We start from the raw sequence: 27,377 nt of genomic DNA on the forward strand, positions 1-27,377 counted from the left end.
TTGTCACTCTGGTTATACACTGATCACATCTGCTCTAACCACAGGCACACACAGTACTTGAGGACTCGTTCAGACCTCTGCTTACAGGCAGTGTTAAGTGTCATAGTGCACCACCTGCTGGACATATTAGAAATTGCAAAAAAAATATCCAAACAAGGTTTTTTAGTTTAAAGGTCAATAACATTCATCAAATGAAATTAAACATCTGATTTATTATGCATAAACCTGTTGATGCCACTTGGGTTGGGTTTCAAATTTCTGATAAGGTCTCTTATTTCTTTGATCGCCAAGAAGCTTGTCCTTGGCTTACATTTTGAGTAAAACAGGTTTGTTGGGTTTAGATGAGGCAAAATACATCAAGATATATTTTTTTTTTTTTCACAAAGGTTTTCATATGGTATATATAATGGGACCTAAAGAATTGTATGCATATACAATGTATTACTATCCATCTATATGCATAACCCACCTATTAAACATGAACCTCAAACTTCAGAAAGATTAGTTAAAATGAATTTTACTTAGTAATATCAAATAAGCTAATTTAATCACATCAAATCTGATTTAAATAAAGTTATTATTATATAACAATGGTTATTCTCAAATGCAGTTATCAACCTCTACGCCTACACAAATCTTACAGAACAGAGAACTATTGTTCTTTCCAATAGTTTTGCTTTTAAAAGAGGCATTAGTTGCGTGAAGCCTCCCTGACAGGCCATCGCAATCCAGATGCGATCAGTTGCATGCGTTGGCAGCCTCCGCTCCGCATAAAGATCAACTGGGAAATATGGCCCTGTGTGAAGTCTCTCCAAGCATAACAAGAGAGCTGCTCCAAACTGAACCGTGTGCTGGACTGCACCACATGTGGCCCTTACCGGATTTCCAACTGCACTCAGAACCATCAGCACACAAGTCATCCGTTTCTTTTTGCTCATGCCGAATAGACCGACTGCATGCTCTCTTGTCACTTGTCCGTTCTGAAAGCACAAGCACACACTATTAGACCAAGACAGACAGCTCTATTGTCTGTGGTTTCTGGCTGTGTTGGTCTGAATAAAGACACACAGGGAGAGAATGATCAGAAATCTGTTTATCATTATATTTTGTTTTATTTTTTTGTGTGTTTGGTCTAATTTTACATTGTGTATACAACGTTATGTTGACACATTCTTTTAATAGCTATTGCATTTAGAGCTACCAAGCTTGTTTTACATTTATCATGACCTTTTGCTTTAAAGGTCTTCAATCAGAAAGTGTTCATATTTCGTTTAGTGAAGTATGTTTCACAGGTCAAAGAGCTCTGTGCACAGACCCCTTTCAGCACCTTCAGTGCCGTGGACAGCGACCTCCCGTCCTCTAGTCTGAGCTTACTGAAGCCAGTGATGATGGACTAAACTTTTCCTTGCTCTACTCAGTTATTATAACAGGGATCAAATAATTATTATATAATATTTAGTTAAGACTCCACCAAAGACAAAGTTAAGAAGCCATATTTTTGCTAATTATTTCATAGTCCTTTCCACATTAAAATGTTAATTAGGTTAAAGTCAGCATGAAATAAAAATTCACCCGATATATTTTTTAAATGCATGTCGCTGAACGTATTCTAAAGGATTCATCCATGCATACGTTTTTAATAATTATTTCATAATTTTTAATCAAAATGTCAAAACTCAATCTTCTAGTGATGTATGCTGGACTTCTCCAATCATTTAGTCAGCTTAAACTCCGCCTCTTTCTTACAATCAACTGCAGGCTCACATTAACATCTGCCTCCATCCAATCAACAACTGATTTGTATAAACAAAGTCCCTGCCCTAGACCTCCCCCCGCCCCCTTTTGATCATTCATTTGATTCATTTCACTCGGATATACATCACAATATGGAAGAGATAAACGAAAGAGAAAATTTTTATCTAATGTACAAGTTTATGATTGCCATGAAATAACTGTAATAATTCAATATCCTTTTCTCTCTCTGTCTCTTTAAGGGTCCATTGGGTATGGATGGCAAGCCTGTAAGTACTATCTTCTCTCAGGGTACAGTTATTTAAACCAGATAATATTGCATCAGATCAGTTTTAACATCATTGGTTTAATTCCACTTATACTGTTTGTAGGGGTGTATATTTATTGCTGTATTGCATACACTGCTCATTATACTGCAGAAAATTAACTTCTCTCTCCTTATAGGGACCTCCAGGACAAAAAGGCAGTCAGGTTAGGTTCTTTATCATTTCAGTCTAAAAAGTGATTGAATTATTGAGTGTTGCCAGCAGGGTTGTGGAAAGTTACTTTTAAAAGTAATGCATTACAATATTGTGTTCACTCAACATGAGGAGAGGTGTCAGTCTATAAATAGGAAAACAAAGTAACTTGCGCTACTTATTTGAAAAAGTAACTCAGATATTTTGTTGTAAATATAAAAGTAATGCGTTACATTAATAGTTACTTAAAGTTAATCTGATTACGTAACTTAAGTTACTTGTAATGCGCTAGGCCCAACATTGGTTGCCAGTGTGCAATGCATCTTAGATTCTAGGGATGCACCGATACCACTTTTTCCAGAACGAGTCCGATACGATACTTTCATTTTTGGTACTCGCCGATACAGATACCGTATAACCAATACCTGTATTTTCACTGCATTTGTAATTTTTAAATGTATTGGTAGAGAAACCAAAAGAAATATTAGCTGGCTTAATTTGTTCATCAAATAAATATTTCCTTCAGTTATTTTTGTACTTAATTAAGTCTGCTAAAATGCATTGTATGAGCTTCTGTTACTTTCACTCTTCATTCTATTGCTTTATCATATTTTATCTGTCATTTAGTACAGCACATATTTCGAGCAGCTCCAGCAGGGCTCAGGGCTGAGGATTGGGTCAGTGGTAATATACGATTTAGTTTTAATCCAAATAACACGTGCTGAGTGAACGATCAGCAATCAAGAGCATTCAACAGAAGTGCTCTCTCTCTCTCTCTCTCTCTCTTCAATTAACGTTAATAATAAGCTACATACCTCGTTTGACTTTTTTTGCCATTGACATCCGACTGAACTACAAACTTTGCACTGACATCTGTGAAAAAGGGATGCGCTCGACCAGCTCTCGCATCTGTGCCGCTGCGCTCAATCCACTGCACGTTTTTCTCTTATCAGATCGCACACCACAGCTATGTGTTACTATATTTTGTTGAATATTCCACTAATAAGATACATTTACTTTATAGACAGCTTTCTTAGTGTACAAACGCTGCCTTGTATGGGTTGCTGGTATCGGAGCATTTTTACGTGTACGGGTACATTAACTCAGTATCGGGCCCAATACCGATACTGGTATCGGTATCAGTGCATCCCTATTAGATTCCTAACACAGCAGCATCTGGTATAAACCAGTCACACCTCCTGGTTTGTACATCACAGGTAAACTTCAGCCCATCACCTCATTCATAAGAGTGTGATGTTGGAAAGCATTATTCAGATCTCATTCCTCTGGTTACTCCAGGGGCCAGTTGCACCAACTGATAATATAAAACTTTATTTTATGCACTACTGAATATTAAACTTAGAAATGTAACCCCACTTATAAAATAATTTATGAAAGCCTAATGAAAGATTTACATTTTCATTATCAGGTTTGTTGTATTAGTATTTATTACTCATTCATTTTGGAAGCAGTTCTTAAAATTAAGTTAACACTTTATTTTGGTAGTCCCCTTTAGACATTCTGTTGACTATAAGTAACGTTGCACCTACATGTCAACTAACTCTCATGTATTACATTAGTAAACAGTCTGCTTAATATCTGCTAACACTTTATTGTGAAGGTCCCCCATCCTAATTGTAATTAACTTTGCAGCTACATGTCAATTTATTTAACAAACCCTCACCCCTCATTCTACTAACCGTAACCCTACCCCTAAAAGTCTATTAATCAACTAATACTCTAATGAGAGTTAGCTGACATATAGGTCAATGTTTCTTATTAGGCCTAATTTCTAACACAAATTAATTTAATTACATATTTAAACACACTAATTATTGTATTTCATGATTATATATTGTATTTCAAAGATGTAATTTATTACCATTACTAAAAACACCAGCCAAAACGAGATAAACTGAAATGCATAGCTGTTCAACACTACTTCTCTTTACAAATTTGAAGGCTGCTTAGTGGCTGCTTTAATCAGGGACAGTAAAGGTCATATTTAGTGACTACACATTACAGAGGACTTACCTACTGTCTTTCTGGCTTGGTACAACCAAATGAAGTACAGCATTAGTTACAAAGAACCCACTGGTGGTCTTTACTTAACAAATTTAATTGACTTTACGAATGGCTAGTGCAATCATACCCAGTTCTTTCGTCCTCCACTTATTCTCATATGAGTGTTTACATGGGGGAGGCCAGGTAGGGCCTCAGTGTCACTTTTGTGGGAGAAATGAAATGGCCAAAGGCCTCTTTTAAAACCCATTTCGACGGGTAAACATTGGAGCAATTAATTGCTCAGAACTGCACACAAGTTGGGTGAAACACATCAGTGAAACACCAACAGCTTTCGCCTATTACGTCCAAGTTTAGAGTCACTGGTTTAAAAATCACACTCAAGAGGATGGATGTTTTCTTGCTAAAAGCAGAAGGGCACTTTAGTCGAGTGTTTACTTGAAAGACCATTAAAGATTAAAGAAAAGAGGGGCGCGTTTTTGTACTGGGCACACATGAAGAAGAGGGTCTCTCCATAAACCACTTTACATAACAGGAGAGATGTACAACATCTCAACCTTATCTAAATTTTCTCCATGTATGAAGTCAGAATCATCTAATGTAGCTTCTCCATCACAATCATAGCATCAGAGGATGAAATCAAGTGAATTATTAAGTGCCATCATTGTTGGGTCCAACATTAACAACCTCCAATCCAGTCCAAATTTTTCAGCATATCCTGGCATATAATGATAAAACTCCAGTCCGCTTTAAAAAGATCAAAGGTGGCAAAAACTCTCCCAAGATTCCTGCTGTACCATTTTTAACTGTCCACAAATTCATGTTTTGAGCTCAAGTTAACATTAAGTGCACTTAGGACAAGAATCTCATTTTTAACATACTTTGAACAATAAGACAACACTACACTGACTTCTGAGAATAAGCTCTTATGAAACAGCACACAAAATTACAGCGCTTGAAAAGCCATAGTGATCATGACACCACAGAGCATGATGAAAATGTGATAATCAGAATGTGTCTTGTTGTTTTTGTGGTCTTAAGCAAAGTTTCCTGCATGGACCGCTGAGCAGAATAAAACCAGAATAATATCATCCATTCCCTCAAACCAGCCGCCCACTCATGAAATAAAAGCTCTTATGTAAAATGATATGCTGAAATATTTGCTGTCATCAAGAATGGAATGTCATCACATTGTTTTATCTTCACTCTTCTAAATCCCTCTCTTCATATTTTGTGATAAATGATTGTTTTTCATTTAGCCAGTAGTTCATTCAAACACTCAGATTCAACCTCTAAAACATCTGCCAGTCATTTTTGAAGGTGTAAGTGGTGTGACTTGTGGTTTGCAATGGAAATATCCTGCGTTGTTGAGAACATTTTCTAATCTGTCACTTTGAATCTTTCTCTTCTTTTGCCAGGGAATGCCAGGACCAAAAGGAGATAAGGTATACTCACCCTACAACACATTCCAGCATGATAAATGTACAATTTATTGGAGCCATCAAAGCATAACAATGATAATATTGCTCTAACTGAAGCATTTTGAGCCTGTTACCCAATGAGATGCAAAGAAACGTATAAGTGCTAAGGGTTGCTCTCTCCACAGGGTGACCAGGGAGACATGGGACCCAGGGTGAGTGTCACGTCTCATTTTTTTGCTCAGTTTCTTCAGAAGTCTGAGTTTACAGTGGTTGCTCTGATCTTAGGATGCCTCTTGACCTGGAAGTCAATTTAAGCCGTTTCCTTTCAGATGGCAGGGCTTGGTTGCTATCAGTCTTACATTCTGATGTTGATAGAAGTTAGATCTTAATCTGTTAAACTAATTCATATTACAACCTCAATATGGTATCAATCACTGTCCGTATGCCTCCACCAAGCCTGTTTTCACCTCATCCACAGGGAGAAAACGTGAGCCTTGACAAATCAGGAATCCGTCAGTGAAGATCGCACCACTTCTCTATCTATATCTACTCAAGCTATCATTTAAATCATTTGGCTCCCCGTATTTTTTCCACCATACCTCATGACCATTCAGCACAATTAGAAACATGTGCTTTGGCTGCTCTCTTTCTTTATGTTAAGAACATGTGTTGTATGCACTACATTGTTTTTGCTTTACGCCATCACAGTCTGACAGTAAAAAAAATGAACCAAATCATTTGAAGTGGCGACGTGAGCAGTCAGGAAAAGGAAAACAGCATCTCCCATGGGCTTTGTTCCTCTTTTTGTGTGGATGTAAGAGTCAAATTAGCGCTTTTTCAACTCGAGTTAAGCCGGAGGAGTATTACCCCTTGGAATCCATTAAAGCTCTCATGGGACGATGGCCCCTTGACCTGGAAGTCGATTAAAGCCGTGTTTCCTTCCAGATGGCAGGACTAGGGTTTGTAGTGCAGGTGGATAGTTGACCTTATGCTTACTCTTGACTTGTGACTTTTGCCCTATGCCCAGACACAGAAGAAGCAGATCAGACTCACAAAGTAGTCTTTGTGTCATCGGAGGTAGCTGAGAAGAATGTCCTGCGCCTGTGTAGGGTTGTGATGGGCACCATTCAGAATTGAACTGTGAATACTGTTTAAATTCCAGTTCAGTTCCTGAATTTGAATTGAGATTGCAGGATTCAGAATTGCAATGAATTGAAATGTAAAGAAATTCACATAACACATTTTAATTAGAAAAGAAGAAACTGAGAAACTTTGAATGTTGACTTGACAAAGACGTATTAAAAATTTCTGGGGAAAAGTCTGAGAAGTCTTGAAGTTTAAGGCTTATAGTCAAGGCCTTACTGATATATTGAGATCATAGCATAGACTTGCCACCCAGAAAATCTCTAAAAACAACATAGAAAAAGCTCAGAACACCCAAGCAACAAGCTATAAACTACTTAGAAACTGCATAGTAATATCTCAGAAACCATGAAAATCAACTTAGCATCATGGCGGCAAGTTGTGCACGGTCAAGTACCTGTTTTCTGCTTACAGTGCAGAAATCTAGGCATGCTGTGGTTGTTCTCGACACCATTTCAGTACAGTTCCTGCAGAATACGTACCTTGACAATCTGTGAGAAAGGAAAATCATGGGAAAGTTTCTCCAGGGAAAAAGTAGCCTTTCTTCATGAATGCATTGCAGACTTATCTAACCGCAACTCTAAACATAAACCTCATCACCATGTGCACCCAGTGAAAGTTAATCATATCCAGAAGGTGTATGGGCTTGGTTTCTTAAAACAGAAGAATAGCCAGAATAACTTTCACAGGATTCAATTTCAAGTTGAAGCTCAGAATTACAATGTGAGATGTCATCACCCTCCATTATATGTATCCTAACAGTGTCATTCTCCGAATCATCTCCTCTTTCCCCCTTACGTCATTTCCTGCCTCCGTTTTCTTCTATATGACCTCTGACCTCCCAGGGACCACCGGCCTACGCTGCCTCTGCAGGCCTGCTCAGTAATCAGATTCTCACGGTTAAGGTTTGTCCCTCTCAGCCTATCATCCCTGCATCTCCTGACACATGTGGCCATCCATGTTCACAAACATCTGTGCCTTCATACCTTACTCTATTTCACAATTTTTTTTCCACTTCTCCTTTGTTCCCACAAACCCTTATGCTGAGAGAAGACTGCACAGGCTGAATGTCTGTTTCTCCAGCTGTGATTACTGGCATCCCTGCTTTGTTTCTTATGCACTCTGTCCATCTTTCTTATTATCCATCCTCTGCTGTCAGATGGTCTTCCATCGCTATGAGCATGGCTTTCTCTCGGCTACGGCTGACCATCACACTTTTCAAAGGCACCTTCAAAAGGTAGAGCCAGACTTGTGCATGCCTTGCTGCTTTTCTCATTTTCTCCATTTCTTCTGTGTCCTTGTCCTCAATTAGCAAATATGGCAGTTTACAATGTTGTGTTGCATTCCTGCTTTGAATTTCAAACAGAGGGTAATTGTTGTGTTTATTGACAATAGTGACGAAAACATGTTTGCTAGACCACAGCAAATAATCAAGCCAAAATAGCTTTTTTGTTTTTTTTTAGCAGAAGTGTCTTGCATTATCTTAGTATGTTAAAGAGACAATTTTTGTGAGGAACAAAAGACATTTCTTTATAGATAGCTCTTTGAAGCTTTGGCCCCAGAAGCATTTTACATGCTGCATCTGAATACCGAATCCAGTCTTTAAACATAATTTGTTTGCAGGCAAAGTAAATGACCTTTTTGAGTAACCTCAAGACTACGGAGATCAGAAGCAACAATGAAACTCTTTTCAAAGACAATATTCAAAAATACTTGTTCTGTCTTTCTTTCTGCAGGGTGATCAAGGTCAGGCTGGTCCCCCAGGACCTCCAGGAACACCTGGTCCCAGAGGGCCTCCAGGAAACACAGGCAAAGATGGGCCACAGGGCCACCCAGGAGAGCCGGTGAGACACTTGCTTTCTATCTCACATGGTCTCTTGTGCCTATGTCTTTACTGAGCTCACTCATTCTACAGCTGTTGTGTCTCATATATGAGTCACACTGTGCTGACAACCCCTGCTCAGAAGACCAGGTGCAGCTTCTCACTGAGCTGAACCCTGTGCTCAGTGTTGGGTTCAGACACACTGCATTTCCTTCTACACTTGCGTTCTTGGCAGATGCTCCCAAATCAAAGTGACTTGGTTTTAAATATGCACAAATTGTGTAGGACAGGACCTGGGGTTTATTAAAATATTTTACTACAAATTTGAGCAATATTAATAGTGACGCTTTTTTTTAGAATACAGAATAGCAGTTGTTTTATTTTCCATCTCCATAAATCATCAGGGGCGGGGCGGTCAGGGGCGGGGCGGGGCGGGGCGGGGCGGGGTGGGGCGGGGCAGGGCAGGGCGGTATTGTATCGTGAGAACACTCATTTAAACAGCATACACACTGGGACATTTGACTGCATATCAAATTTTTGACAATATTGATACTACTCGCCATCATAATGCAAAAGACCGTTCTACGGGACATAAGCCTTTAAATAAAAGGGTTATTAAACTGTTTACACTGTCACATACAATAAAACAGCCTGCACAGCAACAGGGAATAAAAAAATGAAGAAAAAGCCTGCCTGCTTACAAAACACCGAAGGTGGACTTGCGCTCAGGAGAAGAGCAGATTAGTTATTTCCACGCGCACTGCTACGGTCACAACATGACATCACACTCTCCGCGTATGTTTTAAAAAACCTAATGGGGTGGTTGATTATGATTTCACTTTTCTAACTTTAGTTAGTGTGTAATGTTGCTGTTTGAGCATAAACAACATCTGCAAAGTTACAATGCTCAAAGTTCAAAGCAAAGGAAGATATTTGCTTTTAAAGAAATTGTTTTTTAAGGACTACAACAAACAGCTGGTAGGGACTAATCGACATTCCTCCAGGGTTAGTGACATCACCAACCCTAACATTTACATAAACCCTGCCCACGGGAACACGCAGTCCATGTTGAGAAGAGGAAGAGTTGTTGTGGTACAGCACATTTGTGAGTCTGCTCAAGCTGTCGCATCCGTCTTTTTACTTGCAATACAGTATGTAACACAAATGCAATAGCATGTCACTTTGTAGGCATCTTACAACAGTTCCCACTCGAGACATTTTATAGATTATCATGACAGAATATGCTAATTGAAGATAGTTAACTCCACATCAGCAACATAAATTCATCATCCAACCATTCAGAAACGTCCTGTTGCATTCTACATATTGTCACTTCTTGTTGAGTCTCTCTATCATTGTCTGACTTCAGTTTAAACATAAAAGGCAGAACAGTTTCTGACATTTTAGTGCGTGTCTCCGTAAGGTAATTGGAATTGCTAGCACACACAAGCTCTTGAAGCTCCGCCCTCTGTGCCCGGAGCAGCAGCTCATTTGCATTTAAAGGGACACACATGAAACAATGCGTTTTTAATGACCCTCAAAAAGGGACACTTTTAACATGCTTAAAAAAATCTGTGGGGTATTTTGAGCTATAACTTCACATACACACTCTGGGGACAACAGAGACTTGTTTTACATATTGTAAAAAGGGGCATTATACCACCCCTTTAATTTAACATATAAATAAAAAAATTTAATAACCCACTGAAAGTGTTTATTTCAAATAAATTACTAAATGCTAAAAATGAATAAATGTAAGTAAACAAAAATTTGCATTGCATTTACAATCCTGTGAAAACACATTACCACCACTTCCCACACCCCTGTATGAAGCCTCAACATGCCGTTTTCAGTAATGCATTATATAACATTCTGGGATGCAGGATACTTGGCTATTGATGTGCAGCTCCGGAGTATGTAACTCTGATGGTTTCTGCATTTGTTTATCCCAACATGTTATGCACTTTGTTTCCTTTTCAGACTACCACCTAAACCAAACAAAGAATAGTGCAGAGTTGAAGGGCAAAAATTCTCACCCTGCACTCTGCCTCATATTGGGAGCAGATGTTCTTGGGTCAAGAAGCTCAAAGGCCATTTCCTGTTATTGTGTCTCAAATTGTGTTTATATATGCTTCAGTGAAACCACCTCATTAGTCCTGATGCCATGCCTTTGTCCTTCTCAGAAGTGCTGTGGAGCATGACAGACATTGCGCTGCGGCACTTATCGAGTGCCTGTAGGGATACATGTCTTACAAATTAATCTGATTTTCAGCAGGTGGTGTGCAATATTTCTTCAATTTTGAATCCCTAGCTGGCTTGAATATGTCCTTGGAAGCTTACTGGATGTCTGCCAGAAATGTCTGACTGTTGTCTGCCACTGTGTTCCAAAATTACACCTATTGGCAGAATAGCCCTGCCACACTTCAGAGCTGCTGTCTGTATCAAATAAATTACACGCTTTTGGATCATCTTAACTTTTTTGTTCACATGATATGTTTGAAAATAAAAGTTTGAAGTAGATAGATCCAAAGAGGCCTTACATCTAGTGGACAGTCAACAGAGCAAGCCTATGCCTGTTTCTTTAAATATGACTCATTCCTTGTGTTTGCTTTCTAAATAACAGGGTCCTCCTGGAAAAGATGGAAATGAGGTATAACTTTATATATGTATTTTTGTTTACTTAAATATACTCATATTTTGAATCTTTAATCTACAACTTCATGAAATTCAAAGTGATGATGCATAAATGAGGGTGACTTTACATACTGGCTTCTGTAATATAAATTATATATTTTTTCCTACAGGGACCAAGAGGGCCACCTGGCATGCAGGTAATATGCCTGTGTGTGTGTCTACAAACATATGCGAATCACATACAGTGGTCCCTAAAGTATTTGCAAGCACCAAATGGCATTTATTTTGAAGAAATACAGCACAATTACACGCTTAAAAGCAGAACATGCTTAACTGCTTAAATGTAAATTGATAAATATACTATTCAAAAATAAGAATAATTGACACAATATTTGGTTACAATATCAATTGTTTTCTCATTAAGGGTACAAATGGTGTCAACGGCATGCCTGGACCACAGGGCCCTTTAGGGCCAAAGGTTAGATTGTTTTACCCCCTCCAACATTTTTTCTTCTTCTCATAAACACAAAGACAACCATAATTTCATGCAGGCATTGTTTTTGCATATAGGGGGATCAAGGTGCTCCAGGTACTGAGGGGAAAAAGGGGATTGATGGATCTCCTGGCATGAAGGTGAGCTGTCTGTTGAGAAGATGGTAATTGTAAAAGTAGATGCAGTTGTGTTGTGTTTATGAGATATAGTTGCATTCAGGTCAGTTTACTGGGTAAATGCAGATACTAAGATAATACAGTAATCATGATACTCTTCCTTTGGGTGAAAAGGGAGATGTTGGGGATCCAGGACCCCAGGTGAGTGTTTATTGAAGTCTTTTCCCCCATTACATATCTGTTCTCTTTGAACATCTCAGATTATTGTCAGTCATTTCCAACTGTCTCTCCCTCAGGGTTTGCCTGGAGAGAAAGGAGCTACTGGCTTCACAGAAAATGCTGATCTGGCTGCTAGACTCAAAGCACTGCAGGTACATTTTAGTCAGAAAAAAAAGTCAAATCCTGTGTGAAGATCCCTCAATTACCTATTACCTGTTTGTATTAATATTTACTTTGTATCAATAGGGGCCTCCAGGCCCTCCTGGAGAGCAAGGGCCAAAAGTGAGTGATATATTTTCACTGAATTGCATTGACATTCAGCAGTTTCCATTGCAGGAATATTACTACATTAATTTCAAATATGTATTTCTAACAGGGAGAAATGGGATTACATGGAGCGCAAGGACCTGAAGGAAAGCAGGTTGGTTTCTAAATAATCTGATTATACTTAAGCCGTCTCGATCAATCTGTTACATTTGGTGACTGTGCTGCATTTACATGCGGGATAGAAACAGAGCTGGCGCCAGACCAAGACACACGAACTGGAGGGGTATTCATAATTCTTGAATGGGCCAAGTACAATTTTTTGGTGGGAAGAGAGATCTATATTATATATTCTAGGGTCTCTATATTCTAGCTGAACTCCCACCATGAATTTTATTTTAGAATGTTATTTTAAAACGTTTTAATTGTCGACACGTCATGCAGCCACACTGAATGACAGATGTATCGCTTTTATTTCGTATTTTCTTTTTATTTAAAATATTCACAAATTTGTTAATTATATCATGAACTATATGATATACTACGATTGTCAAATATGTGGAAGTGAATGTGTTTTGTCGCCTTTATAATGATCATGTTAGTTGATCTTTAACGCATGATGGCCACAATTCAGAGAATCAGATCTGTCGGATTTACATCAAGTAAATTCATAAATTTCTCCTGAAATATAAAAGTGAACTGGGAGAAGAATAGAGTAAACTTTCGTTCCTCCCTAAGCCAATCTTAACATCCAAATCAGCCGAATAAGTGAGTGATGTAAAATGAAGTCTACTGTTGCTAAGACATGCTTGATATTAAACAAAATTGTTATTAAAAGCCCATTAAGATGCAAAAGAGATGCTGTTAGGCGGCCCTAGGCGGCCTCCTACTGCACAAAACTGCATTGAACTGCAAATACAGCAAAGTTGGAATTATCCCTTTTTTTTTTTTATAGACTTTGTGCACAGTTGGCCTTGGTTCTCTCCCAGGTTTACATCAGGAAACTGTCCTTCGTAAAATATGCTGCACAGACACGAACATTTGGGTTGTACTTTTCTGGAACAGTGTTGTAAATAAATCTTAACCACTGATTCCTATATTGTATCCACTTTCGGAAGGGCAAATAAAGTGCTGCTTTTGCTTTCGCATAGAAACACACGACATGGTGGCAACAACACTACTGCCACGCCTTCTTTCTTTGCATTGTGTAATATTTCCACCGAGTAACGTTTTACCTAGGTCTGGATCAGCCTTCTCTTTTCAAATAGAATAAATCTTTTAGTAGGAGACTCTGAGCTTTGTAACTTTGCAGATCTTATACATGTGCAAACAGCTACATAACACACTAAAGAAAAAGGAAAACATGAAAACGCATCATATGACCCCTTTAATGAACCTAGTATTAGTTTTTGCTGAAGTATCGATAATTAAAATCAATCGCGTTCGATGGTGGAGGGGGGACAAATTGAAACTGAGGGGGCAATGCCTCGTGGCGCCGGCCCTGGATAGGAATGGTGGCTAGCAAACAAAAACAATCTCTTGGGTTAAATTTGATCTTGAAAAGAAAACTGGGAAAAACTAAGACGTGTGTGTGGAGCAAGAGGTGGTTTGTTGTTGCCTCACTAATTAACCTATTGGAGGATTTACAGATCACTATGCAAGCAGGAGAAGCCTCATGTTAAGGTTGTCACGATCACAGATGGCTGTTTTTGAGCCATCGGGTGTTTTTGACCTACTGTACGTGATGTGAGAACAGTTAGCTATTTAGGTTTGTACGTTAGCATGGACTCACTAACTTTAATTGTAACTTAATGAGAGTATGCCAACCAGAAAATTAACGTTTTCGCCTTCATTAGGATTGGGGTTGAATCCTTAGGGAACCAGGTTACTGCGCTCACATCATTGATATAATAAATTAACCGGGCTTCAGTTGTATTGTGCAGATAATTGGTCTGTTCGCGCAAATCTTATCACACTTTTGAAACGTGCTAGTTAATGCGTGCACAGTACAGTGATTCAATACATAAATACCCATGCCCATTCTCTCATGATACCTGGAATCAGTGGTACAAATACCCCAGGCACACCGTTTTACCATTTTTGTAGCATAAACACCATAAAACCGATGAGAGCTTTGGATCTTCCAATGTTTCTCTATGGCGCTGAAACCTAAAGATGTCCGAGTTCCAGTCCTGTGCAACTGATACTCAACTGCCATTGGCTCATCTGCGTTCGAGGGGATTTGCTTACCAATAGGTCAATTGCATCATCAGGTTTGGCACTCTTATTGGTTGTTGATTTGACGGTTGTGGTAGGAGAAGTCACACTACGGGACTGTATGTCAAATCTTCTGACACTGCCAGAATTTCGCCTGAGGTAAAATTTGATTGCGATGGTCATTAATCAGCCGTTGCCGAACATGTCAAACTAACGATCAAAGACTTCAGATTTTTGGGGGTCTAGAATCTTTTGGGGTTCACAAAATTTGTCTCAGACGGCCAAATCCTGGCCAAAATCGTACAGTGCAAACCCGGCTTTAGTCGTGCAAGTATACTGCATTATATAGTGTGATGTCTCATCCAGGGCCATAAGGGAGAGAGAGGTGATGCAGGAGAGCCTGGAGCAGCAGGAGCAAAAGGGGAAAAGGGGGATATTGGGCTAACAGGGCCTTCAGTGAGTATTTACAACATATAGCATGTGATGTTTACTGAGGTTTACTGCAAGGATTATGTTATTGTATCATGGTGTTTTAGGGAGCAGCAGGGCAAAAAGGAGATAAAGGAGACTCTAGGCTCGAGGACAATTTGGTGAGTTTAATGCATACTCTACATATTAAAATATGAAGAACCTGATCCAGATGTATCTTAACTGGACTGATCTTGATAACTCTCTTGTAGGCCCAGATTATCTCTTTGCCTGGCCCACCAGGGCCTCCTGGACCCCCTGGGCATGCCGTAAGGAATACAGTTTACTATTAGTTCAGAAGCTTTTTGTTAAAGAAAGCTAAGAAGACTAACCATTTTTTCTTCCAGGGATATCATGGATTGCCTGGACCCAAGGTGAGACTGTGAAGTATTGTTCTAAAGTAATGAGGTGCATTCTGGTGCATTTTGTGGTCACGGCAAATACAATGTTTAAAATTAATTTAAATGTAACACAGGGAGAGCCTGGTGAGGCAGTCAAAGGAGAAAAGGGAGATGCTGGAGAGAAAGGTCCATCTGGGCAACGGGTAAGTTTTGTTACAAAACCAATATGCAGAAACCATTCCAAGACTTGTATAGATGTGAAAAGCCTGGACAGATACAATTCTGCTTGTTGCACACAGGGTCCTCAAGGCTTTCCAGGGTCTAATGGCTTAGTAGGCCTGCCAGGTGCAAAAGGTGAAAAGGTCAGTGTTTTGTACACCTTAAAAAGACAAGACAAAAAGTCTGAAAATAACACAAAGTTCTGTCATGAAACTCTAGATGGTGCAGCCCAATATGTCCTTAACTCAACCTGCTCGTAATCACATCATTCTTTATAGGGCACAGCTGATTGGTTCCTGCTGTATCAGTAGCCAATGAGCTTGCGTGCTCAACCTTCAAATACTTGGGTAGCATTTGCCTTAGTAGTGCAGAGCGCTTTCAGAAACCCTCCACCTTCCCCAGCTACACCTGTATAGATCTGCTACGGTTAAATTCATGTAATCTATATTGTACAGCAGCAGCAGCATGTCTTACTTGCTCACAGCAACGTGTCGTGTATTTGCATAAACATGTCCTGTACTTGCTCTCCAGTAGCAGCAATAACCTACAGCAGCAGCAATAAAACCAGAAGCAGCAGCAGCAGCAGCAGCAGCAGCAGCGTAGCAGATCTATTCCGCCAAGACCAAACACATCAACATTGTCATACCCATTACCATGACAAACACTTTTGAGAGTTGTCATGACAGAACTAGGCCTACATATAACGCTAATTCTTCTCTCATTGTGGTTTGTTTTCAAGGGAAAACAAGGTGAACCAGGATTAGATGTAAGTGATTATTGTGCTATTGGTTACACACTTGAGTATATTAAGTAATTACTTACTGAACATGGCTCTCCTGTGACAGGGTTTCCCAGGGCTTCAAGGAGAAAAGGGGGAGAGAGGAGACAGGGGAGAGAAGGTTAGATAAACAAATATTTTATTTTCAATAATTACTGTTTGTATGTGGGTAATACAGTATGTATGGTATATTGTTATAAAATCAAATCTCAAGTATGCGGTTCGAGTACAATCTGACAAAGCAAACAATTCTTAATGTCTCCATGCAGGGTGAGAGAGGCTCAATGGGAAAGAAAGGTCTGAAAGGACAGAAGGGAGAGCAGGGACCTCCAGGGCTTGATCAGCCTTGTCCTGTGGTATGTAATTAAACCATGTGTATGTTGTTTGGAAAAAACAATATTCAATGCTCTTTTCTGTCCCTTTTATGCACGTGAATGGCAAATTCAGATCTGTGTGAATGAGTTTACTACAGCTAGGATTTGACATGAATGGGTTTTACTGACAGGACACCAATGGGGTTTGAGAACATGGTGGGGAGGCAAGGGTTCCATCAGATGCCCCCTGCCCTTTGGTACAGTATTTTTAATCTTGTGTTTGTGCTCGCATCATTTGATGTTTCATCCTGGTGCTGTGGGTTCCCCTGTCCACAACCATGAGATCTGATTCAGGTGGCTTGGCATAGACCAGAGCTTCTGAACTACTTTTGCACAAGTTATCTTATAGTCTCTCAATTTGCAAAGCAAAGTTTTGCCCCATATACAGAATACTGTTCTAATTAGGGACATGCAAAACTTCTGTTCTCAAAAAATTGACACAATCAAATGACCTTACTTTCACCAATGTTAACACAAAATATGAAAAATGAAGCTAATATATATATATATATATATATATATATATATATATATATATATATATATATATATATATATATATATATATTTAAGATTAATTGGATTTAACAACCTCACTAATTACAGACTAGTTGGTTCATGGACAACTAGTTGACCATCCTATCTGATCCCTAATTCTAACTCCATTGTAAGTGTTCATATCAAACCTTGTAAAAATATAGATCACATGAGAGATATAACTGCACCCACCTGGGTTTATGATTTTGTCCATCTGAGCTGTAGTGATGATGTGAGCATGATGTGTGCTTCGTTCCACTTTCAGATTTACTGCCAAAGGTGTTCCTCTGTGGGGTAGTGTGCTTCCTTTAGTCTCACATAATCATTGGTGGCAGGCTTCATATGTGATTCGCCATTCCTTCCCGCCCCATCAGTAAGAACTTTGAAACAAATCATTGATTTCCTTCTCTTCTTTATTGACAGGGGCGAGATGGACTGCCCATACCAGGATGCTGGCATAAGGTATAATTATATATATATGTCATCCGGGGAAACTATTGAGTCCTGCTAGTTTTCCCAACATCCTTGTCATAAAAATAAGGACATTGCATTATGACTGCTTCTTGTGTGTGTCTCCTAACCGTTTTCTCCTATTGCTTTCTTGCAGTAATGACTAACCTGGAGCATGGAATTTGTACATATTGATATATATTTTGCAAGTAACGTTTGCTTTTTTTCTCCCAATTTTTTTTTTAGTAATCTTTTTCTTTAATAAATTGGGTTTTCATACAGGAGCCCCTGCAAAAATAATGTCTGTATCGCTGCATTAACAAAAGAGGGGGTCTCCACTGCCACAATAACAAGTGTAGAAAAGCAACGAAGAGAGTATTATAGGTGCTGAGACTGTACTGATATTGAGAAGAGACATGAACTCAATGCTTGTGGATGCCAAGAGAATGCTGCTGATGTCCTTAAGGAGAGAATGGGTCTTAAACCAATATAACCCTGAACTTTCTAACAGACTGACCAATGCATCTACTTATATGACTTCAACTGATGTTTTTCACTGGCTGTCTTACTTTTCTGGGTGCCATTTGAACCAACCCCATGCATTCTTCATTAAATATTTGCTTGAAAGGAAGAGGCTTCAGAATCAGGGCAGGTTGGCAAGGACAAGCAATCGTCTAAGGCCTAAAGGACACTGAATGGGCTAAATGGAGTGAGAATGCTTTGCCAAAGTTCAACTGAAGGGCTCGTCTGTACTACAGGGAGGAACGTGATGTGGATATTGCACTGGATTTGTACTGGTGTACCTATGGACAAATCTGTACTCAGGAAACTCTTTTCACTTGGTCAATAGGAAACCGCATACTATCTTTTGTTCCATTGCTCACTAAAATACATCAGTGGAGTGGTGGGGGAAAAAAGTATAATAACTGATATCATGTAAAAGTCTTGTCTGTTTATAAGAAGCCTCACTGAATATAACTATTAGTCTTTTATTCATTGTTTTTGTGAGGGGTTGTTTGCATCCTCAATGAGCATTATATAAAGTTTGTGTAAATAAAATGGATAATTTTTACATTTAAAGGCTAGTATGACTTATTGTGTTAACTTTTTACTGTGCACTGTTTTGTGATCAATTGTTTTTCCCTGTTTTAGGAGGCCAACCCCTTAGGCTTAGGTGACTCTTTTAAGGGAGAATTTTTCTTATTTGAGGGGGAAATTAAAAGGAAATAAGGTTTAAACCAGGGATGGTTGTAATTTTTTTTTACATTTCTGTCTGTATCTTGAAGTTATTCAAACTAGTTACAAGTAGGCTATCTGCTATTAAATAACAGCAGTTATCTTTGCAGCACAAACAGAAAATGCATGGTTTAGTTTTTAAACACGAAGAGTGAAATGTTACAATTCACCTCAAAGTCCAGGTTAGTTGTAACATACCCTAGAGGAAATACAATTATATAAAATGAGCAAATGTGCACCCACTTTAACAATTGAACAATATTTTTGTGTGTTGCATTAGCATCATAATAATAAAACTGAATAACGTGTGTGTGTGTTTTCAATATTTTCCCCATCTATTCGTATGTTTTACACTGGCACCACTATAAATTGATAGTTCTCTTCTCTCCTAGTCCTAACTTTATCCTCTCTTATCTTTAATACTGTTTATCCTACTTACCTCACGTGGACACAGTCCATGCCTCAGCTGCCCTCATCAGATATTCTGTAAGTTTTTCCTCTTGTTCATCATTGAATACCTTATTTTCACTGTGGTAGCCTACATTCGGAAGTTCTCTTCTAACATCTTCCTCTTTTTGCAGAATCTGTACAAGGTTATATGGCAAATGCCAAACAATTTAACCGGTAACCAGACAGTTGATGTAGTAAAAAAAAAAAAAACTATGGAAGTCAATGGGGTCCATCAACTGTATGGTTACTGACATTCTTCAAAATATCTTCTTTTGTTTTCAGCAGAAGAAAGAAATTCATACAGATTTGATGGGTGTTTAAGTAAATGCTGACAGAATTTTCATTTTTAAGTTAACTACTCCTTTAACTTGTGCTTATGAGAGACAAGAGTCATTCTCCACGATGACTGCCGTAACGTGAGATGAGATGGAAGATATATGCATAACACTAGAGGCCGACCGATAGTGGATTTTACCGATACCGATATTTAGGTTTGACCGTACATGCCGATAACCGATTAATCAACCGATATTTTTTAAATGGATACTGGATAAACAAAAAAAAAGCATACCAATCCAAGTAAAACAATGCTGAACTGAAATGTGCTAGATGAAAGAAATATATCAATATAAAAATCTTAAAATGAATTCTACAGAACTAATTTAAACATTAAAGTCGACATGAAATCAAAATTGACCCTATTTACTTTGTTATCGCATATTACTAGTCTTGTGGTGAAACAATTTTTTTGCCGTGGTAATCTTTAATCAAAATCTGAAAAGCTACTTCCGGTCTGGAATTGCTTGGGTTGAAAACGCTTAACCACTCCCCTCAAACCGTTATGAGTCCGCTATGAGCAGAGATGGAGAGGAGGAGCGCTAAAGTAAAACCCTGCTCACTTGGAAATATGTCACAACCGTCACAACACTGGAGAAAAGTAGTTAGCAACTTCCGGTTCACGGGGACTTTCAAATATTACAGGTTTCTCTAGCTATAACCTATAAACATAGGTAAATTTCATAGGTAACATTTTTCAAGTCCCATTTGTTAACAAAGATGTATTAGCTAGCTTTCATAAACTATATGCATTATACTTTTTTTTTTTTATTATAACAGCATGTATTAATATTTGAGCAATACAATTGTACTTTGATCATGCATGTTAGTTTCTAGTACATTAACTAAGGTTAACAGATAAAAATAAAAGTCAGTTTAAAATGTATTAGTAAATGTTGACATTAACAAACTAACAATGGACAATACTATGACATTTATTAACCTTAGTTAATGCTAAAAATGTAATCTCATTGTAAAGTGTTACCATTTCATATAAATCCAAAGAGTCTTAAAGAGGCTATATGCTTAAAGATGGCCATCTTTAAATATCTGCAAAGGCCAGAGCATTAAAATTGCATAAATGTAGATTACATGTATAGTCTCTCACTTTATTTGCTTCTATATTAGAACACTTTATGATTATCTAATCAAAATAACAATATGTATTGCAGTGATAAAAAATAATTGAATCGAATGCGTTTCTGATTTGTTTGTTTCTGTCGGCTACATGAACATATCAATGTTGAGATCACGTCATTTAGCTTTAAATATGCAACTTCCCTGGCTAATGAATGTATACATGTGACCAGCTGGATATAAACGAATGCAAATAGATGGTAACAATTGCTACATTAAACATTTGGGTCAGGTTTGCGTGTGTTTTTGTCACATTGTTTTAACCGCTTGAGGTAGGCTACTAATGTTAAGAGTCCTCACAGCCTCGACGGCAAACATACTTCTGTACTTTCTCTGCTAATGCAGAATCTAGTCAACAAATCAATTACTTTATAATGATATGGCAACATGGACTGTAGCCTATGTTCTGTATTCATACCATTTCGCTGTCAGTGTTTGAAATAAACATCTGAAGTGTCAGCTCTCTCTGTGCTGCGTGCAGCCTCACCTACAATAAACAATTCGAGTTGCCAGTGATGGTTTTTATTTGGCCTCTAGAGGCCGCTCTCGCTCTGTGTATTGTGTGTAATGACAGCAGTCTCTTCTCAGCGCTCTCATACTGTGTAATGACAGCACACTCTTCTCAGCCACTCCAGCAACAGACACAACCCGGAAAAACTATCGGTATGGAATTTTCGGCCACCCTGCTCACCCGGCCATCAAAAAACGAATATCGGTTGACCACTAATTAATTATTAGGGATGCAACGTATCGCAGTTCGACACACATGTGATTAGCGGATTAATTGCTAAGTTTAATCATCATAGAGTTTAGGATGTGTTGGGACGTGTTTTGTCTTAATTTACACATAAATTCGACAAGGCCGAATCCAAGATGGCAGCTCTGTGTTTGTTTTGTTTGATCTGCAGTCTTCTCCCGTACATTTAAATGTTGCATGTTTTATTTCAAGAAGGCGTTTTAAAATCGGGCTCTCTTGCATTGAGTCTGGATTAAAGTCAGACCTGTTTTAATGGACTTTTAGTTATCTACAACCTGTTTTGCGTTGGGTGAAGCGTGCTTACCTGTTGCACTACCCCGGGTCGCATTCTATCACCACGTTTTCGCGTTGGAAAGCATTTGCGTTAACAACGGTGATCGGAAAGTCACGGCTGTTCCTTGAAGAACCCCCCGGATACTAAACTAACTGGAGCTCACAGATCATCGTGGCGGTGGGGATACTTGCAGTTAAGGTCGGTGATGTTTTCTCGCCTTGTCTGAACTCTCCAGCTGTTGTAAACGAGGCCTACATCTTCCATACTATCGCTCTGCTGTCTGCTCTTCCGTCGGGGTCGTGGAGCTGTCTGTGCGAGCTTGTCTCGGAGCTTGCCTGTGCGATTTTCACTTCAACGCTGGTATCATGAAGGTGCTGCTTTTATGTTCGGTAATCTCCATGCTCGGACTATGGGACATACCAAGGAAGACGGAAGACAAAGCGATTCATTTGTCGCGTCTCCACATGCATCTCCCATCAAAACGTACGGATACTATCTTCATATTTCGGGCTGTTAGTAATTTCGTGTTAATGGATACAGGGACAAAGAACTCACTCATCTTTATTCTCATTTCTAAGAACCCTCTTTTCTTGTCGAACTCTCTATTGGACTCTCGAAATGAACATTGTAGCCCTCCATCAAAAAATCTAAGGCAGCGATATCTGATAATGTTGTTGCTCTTATTGGCCGATATTAATCCAAATCCTGGTCCAGTTGGAATTGTTTCAACTTCTTTGGATTTCTCAAATAGATCAGGCCTTGGCATTGTACACTTATGTTCGTAGCCTGCTGCCAAAATTAGACCAAGTACAAATATGGGCCAAGACGACCAAAGCAGATATTTTGGTTATCTCTGAGACGTGGCTTAAAAAAATCAATCTCGAGCCACGACATTGCATTAGAAGGGTATAATGTGTTTCGAGCTGATCGTAAAAGTAAGGGGGGTGGGGTTGCAATGTATTTTAAATCAAATTTTCATGCAACTGTTCTTAAATCAGTTTCTCTCCCTAAACAGTTTGAGTTTCTGGCTATTGACCTGGAATATGGAAAGGATTGTCATTTATGTATAGTTGGCTGCTATAGACCACCTGCAGCTATCAGTGATGCTCTCACCTCACTGTCAGCTGTTTTAATTGACCTGCTTTCTAAAGATCTTGTATAATTGGGTGATTTGAATTGGAATTGGTTGACATCAAACTCAGATCAGTTCAAAGCATATTGTGATTCTGTGAATCTTACTCAACTTATTGAATCACCTACACAACCTAATCATAAGAACCCAAGCAAGTCCACTCTAATGGATATTATACTAACAAATAAACCCCTTAAATACACCTATACAGGGGTTTTTCCTGATGATGTCAGTGATCATTGTACTGTAGTTGGTATAAGGAATTGTAAAATTCCTAAAGTAAAACCTAGAATTATTACAAAAAGGAGCTTTAAACTGTTTGATACTCAAGGGTTTCTGCATGAGTTTTTTGCATCTGACTGGGATAGATTGTTTTTAATACCTGATGTGACCACTGCATGGCAGTATTTTCACACTTTATTTTGAAGATCGTGAATAGGCATGCACCTGTTAGGATATTCAGAGTAAAAGGCCGTGATAATCCATGGTTCTCAAATGAAACCTCACAAAATCTAAATAATCCTATTTAGGGATGCACCGATCCACATTTTTTCACTTCCGATCCGATCCCGATACCTGAATTTGGATATCGGCCGATACCGATACTATTCCGATACCAGAGCTGTGTTTGCTTTAATATTATTATTATCATTATTGTTTATTTTATATGATGCTGAAATAAACTCCTCTCAACAGGCAAGTATGATATGTAGGCCTACATATTTATGCATGTATGGTAAGTATAAGGTCAGAAAATGAAGTAAAAAAAACAGTAAATCCTGTTAACAGGAAAAATCCCATTCTGAAAACAAATATGCAACTGTAGGTCATGTCAATATTTATTACATTCCCAAAATGTCAAATACTTGAGTCTTGAAATATAAGAAAAGTGCAAGTGTAAACATCTTACACACACACACTATCTAAAGGGTGATCCTCGCTCCGATGCTGTAACTCTCTCGATGAATGCTCGATCAACATCAGCCATGTGCAAACAGACAAGCGGATTTCGCCTCAGACGCGCGTCAATTTCGCTTCAAACTTTTGCTTTTTACGAGCGTCAATTTCGCTGCGGCGCGCGAATGGATTCAAAATATTCAAGCGTCCAACTAGACGCGGCAGACGCGAATTTGACGCGCTATTCGCGTTTGGTGTGAACGCACAGTAACGTGGTGCTTTTTTAAATGTTTGATTGCATTCGTTGTGTTGTACGACGCGAGGGAGCTTCAACGAGCTCTGAATTACGGCTTTGCAAACATTGCATTTTGCTGTCTTGCTCTGCGGTGTTTCCAGTGTGAAGAATTTCCACACAGCGGCCGCAAACTGCGGAATGGATTTCCTGAGCGGTGGCGTGTCTCATAACTCTGTGTCTCATTGAGCCGCGCCTCCGTTCAGGAAATCCATTCCGCAGTTTGCAGCCAGCTAGCAGACTAGGCGGCGGGAATCATTTTTGGAGTCATTTCAGCAGACAACGTTAAAGCGCAGACATGACTCAAGGATATCGGATATCTCCGCAGGTTGGATCGGGAAAATCCGATACGTGAATTACGCTGGTATCGGTCCCGATACCGATACTGGATCGGATCGGCCCCATCCCTAATCCTATTAAATTGTGGAAAACCATCATATCACTTTCTCCCTCCACGTTATCTAATGATTTTCCTGATCAAATTTTTGTAAAAGATAGTCTTATTACTAACAGGACTGATATGGTAAATAGCTTTAATAAGCATTTTATTTCTTCAGGTTCTATTTTTAAAAAAATTTCAGTGAGTGATATACCAAATCCATCTCCTCTTCTGAGAGAAGATAGCCCTACTTTTAGCTTTTCTCCAATCTTAAGAAGTGAAGTTTTAAAGGCCTTAAAAAACATGGACATTAAGAAGTCTGCAGGGCCTGATGAAGTTGAGCCATATTTTTTGAAAGTAGCTGCTGAGATCATTGCTGGCCCACTAGCTTATATTTTCAATTTATCATTAGAACAGAATGTTGTCCCTGATGTCTGGAAATCTGCTCTGGTTGTACCCCTGTTGAAAGGTGGTGATCCAACCAATTTAAATAATTATAGACCGATTTCTAAGCTATCAGTTATAGCCATTTTTTTTTTAATCTATTGTCAGCGAACAGCTAAAGGAATTTTTGGTTAGTAACAGCATTTTGTCTAGGTTTCAGTCCGGTTTCAGAAAGAATCATAGTACGGTAACTGCCACTATGAAAGTTCTAAATTACATTACCTGCACCCTAGATAATGGAAGATCATGTGTTGCAGTGTTTATTGATTTGACTAAAGCTTTTGATACTGTCAATCATGGTATTCTTCTATCGCATCTACACAGTATCGGTCTTTCTGAAACCGCATTAGGTTGGATTAGGAACTACTTAAATAATAGGTGCCAAAGGGTGCAAATTAAGGGGTCTCTTTCTGATAGGCTCAGTATTGAATCTGGTGTGCCACAGGGGTCCATTTTGGGTCCCCTGTTATTTACACTATATATTAACAATCTTGGTGATAACCTATCAGACGCAAGTATTAATTTATATGCAGATGACACCATAATTTATTGTTTTGCATCCTCCATTGATAGTTGCATTTCAAAGTTGCAGGAAGCATTTGTAATAGTTCAGCGCAACCTCCTTTCTTTAAAACTAGTTCTGAATTATAAGAAAACAAAATGCATGTTCTTTTCTAGGAAACATAAGTGTGAATCTTCTCCACCACCTCTTTACACTCTGCAGGGTAAATCTGTAGAACTGGTCTCATCCTACAGATACCTAGGCTTTGTGTTGGCGGAGGACTTATCATTCAAGTTACATGTTAAACAATTGCTATCTAAGTTAAGGTTACAGCTGGGGTTTTATTTTCGGAATAGTGCCTGTTTTTCAGGCAGCCAAGAGAAAGTTGTTGGAAGCTACCTTCTTACCTGTCTTAGATTATGGATATGTTTTTTATAGAAATACCACTAAGGCTCTTTTACAATCATTAGACTCTGTTTATCACTCTGCTCTAAGATTTATAACTCGTACAAATTATTATACTCATCACTGTGTACTGTATGAAATGGTTGGTTGGCCTTCACTTCACTTAAGAAGGTACAAGCATTGGCTTATACTTGTGTACAAGGCCATAGTTGGCCAGCTTCCTCTGTATATGATTAGTCTATTAACTGTCAATAGTCAAGGGTATAACCTGCGTTCAAGTAGATATATTCTTTTAAATGTTCCCTTAATGAAGAAAGAGTTTGGAAAAACTGCTTTTATGTATAGTGCACCAACTGCTTGGAATGAGATTCAAAGATCATTGAAACTTACTGTATTTATTTCAATCAATTGTCTGTTTTTATTATGTTTACTGTGTGCTGCTACCTTGGCCAGGGCTCACTTGTAAATGAGATATCTATCTCATTGTGATTTTCTTCCCTGGTTAAATAAAGGTATAATAAAAATAATAAAGAAAACATTCAAACAATTTTAAACACGGAAGAAGAGGTGGAAATCGGGACTTGTGTGCTGTTATCTGTGCGCACACCCGAAGCATGTGCACAAAGACAAAGAGAGAGAGAGAGAGATGCGTTTCAGACAGAGCTTGAACACCAAATTGATTAATCTTTAACATTTACTTGCGGTTGAACGGATACTGTAGACTTGAAAATTAAGCTTTTCCCCATTATGGTTGAATCATGGAGGCAACAACAGTTATTTTGCCAAGAGATCTCTTATTTATTATTTTACATGTCAGGCATATGAGAGAAACAGGCATAGAAGAGGAATGTTACAGGAGAGGTGGTCTTCATTCCAGATTTCTGTTCCACTCTTTCCCCCCTTCCCCTCTCCTTGCTCTCCCTTCACTCATGCTGTAGGTTATGTGTTTCTCTGGGGTGGTACTAAGGATTTGAGTTTATATACACTACTGAGGAACATAAAAATTCCTTGGAAGGTAGAAAAATATTATATGTTATATGTTTAAAATGGAACGTATATTTCAAGCTCACAATTCACTTTCCATATAAAGAAAACTGTCCTTTAGTGTATACATCCTTGGTCCATATGCATTAGTGAAAAACATTCCTTTCCTTATAAAGAATAGGCCTACTGAACAACAACAGGAGCCCTTGCATGAAGAAATCCCACTGCAGATGCTATACTGGAAGTGAGATCCTATCGAGGAGCCCCTTGTCCAAAGACTTGTCCAGACCCACTGAGCTGGTGGGAGACCAAGGCTTCAGTTTAACCATGACTTGTGAAGGTGATGTCAGGGAGACTGTGCATTAGTACCTTCAGAAAGAATCTTCTCCAAAAACAGGGCAGATATTAACAGAAAGAAAAAGCC

The 27,377-nt window shown here is 38.7% G+C and overlaps 2 protein-coding genes across 3 annotated transcripts in view; one reads left to right on the top strand and one right to left on the bottom strand.

The window, feature by feature from the left end:
* col23a1b (collagen type XXIII alpha 1 chain b) overlaps nt 1-18,802 on the top strand; it is a 94,468-nt gene extending 75,666 nt beyond the window's left edge. Inside the window, 25 exon segments of the mRNA XM_082140932.1 lie at nt 1,995-2,021; nt 2,197-2,223; nt 5,651-5,677; nt 5,839-5,865; nt 7,642-7,701; nt 8,533-8,640; nt 11,242-11,268; nt 11,423-11,449; nt 11,677-11,730; nt 11,823-11,885; nt 12,036-12,062; nt 12,158-12,232; nt 12,327-12,362; nt 12,457-12,501; nt 14,928-15,017; nt 15,098-15,151; nt 15,242-15,298; nt 15,377-15,403; nt 15,505-15,573; nt 15,670-15,732; nt 16,329-16,355; nt 16,435-16,488; nt 16,637-16,723; nt 17,702-17,740; nt 18,357-18,802. Coding sequence (XP_081997058.1) covers nt 1,995-2,021; nt 2,197-2,223; nt 5,651-5,677; nt 5,839-5,865; nt 7,642-7,701; nt 8,533-8,640; nt 11,242-11,268; nt 11,423-11,449; nt 11,677-11,730; nt 11,823-11,885; nt 12,036-12,062; nt 12,158-12,232; nt 12,327-12,362; nt 12,457-12,501; nt 14,928-15,017; nt 15,098-15,151; nt 15,242-15,298; nt 15,377-15,403; nt 15,505-15,573; nt 15,670-15,732; nt 16,329-16,355; nt 16,435-16,488; nt 16,637-16,723; nt 17,702-17,740; nt 18,357-18,413 — 1,254 coding nt within the window. The 3' untranslated portion in view covers nt 18,414-18,802.
* On the bottom strand, nt 3-23,571 carry LOC309477625 (uncharacterized protein). Of its 2 annotated transcripts, XM_082140930.1 has the most exons (5): nt 21,949-23,571; nt 19,404-19,548; nt 17,471-17,565; nt 16,412-16,446; nt 3-980 (listed from the first exon to the last, which is right to left on the bottom strand). In XM_082140930.1, the coding sequence occupies exons 2-5, from the start codon at nt 19,421-19,423 to the stop codon at nt 627-629; spliced, it is 504 nt and encodes a 167-aa protein (XP_081997056.1). In that variant the 5' UTR covers nt 19,424-19,548; nt 21,949-23,571; the 3' UTR covers nt 3-626. The 2 variants fall into 2 exon arrangements, with proteins under 2 accessions (XP_081997056.1, XP_081997057.1); XM_082140931.1 differs by lacking the exon at nt 19,404-19,548.
* Nucleotides 23,572-27,377: the final 3,806 nt, after the last annotated feature.

The sequence above is a fragment of the Leuciscus leuciscus genome (genome assembly GCF_965113295.1).
Source record: "Leuciscus leuciscus genome assembly, chromosome: 16".
Classification (NCBI taxonomy): Eukaryota; Metazoa; Chordata; class Actinopteri; order Cypriniformes; family Leuciscidae; genus Leuciscus; species Leuciscus leuciscus.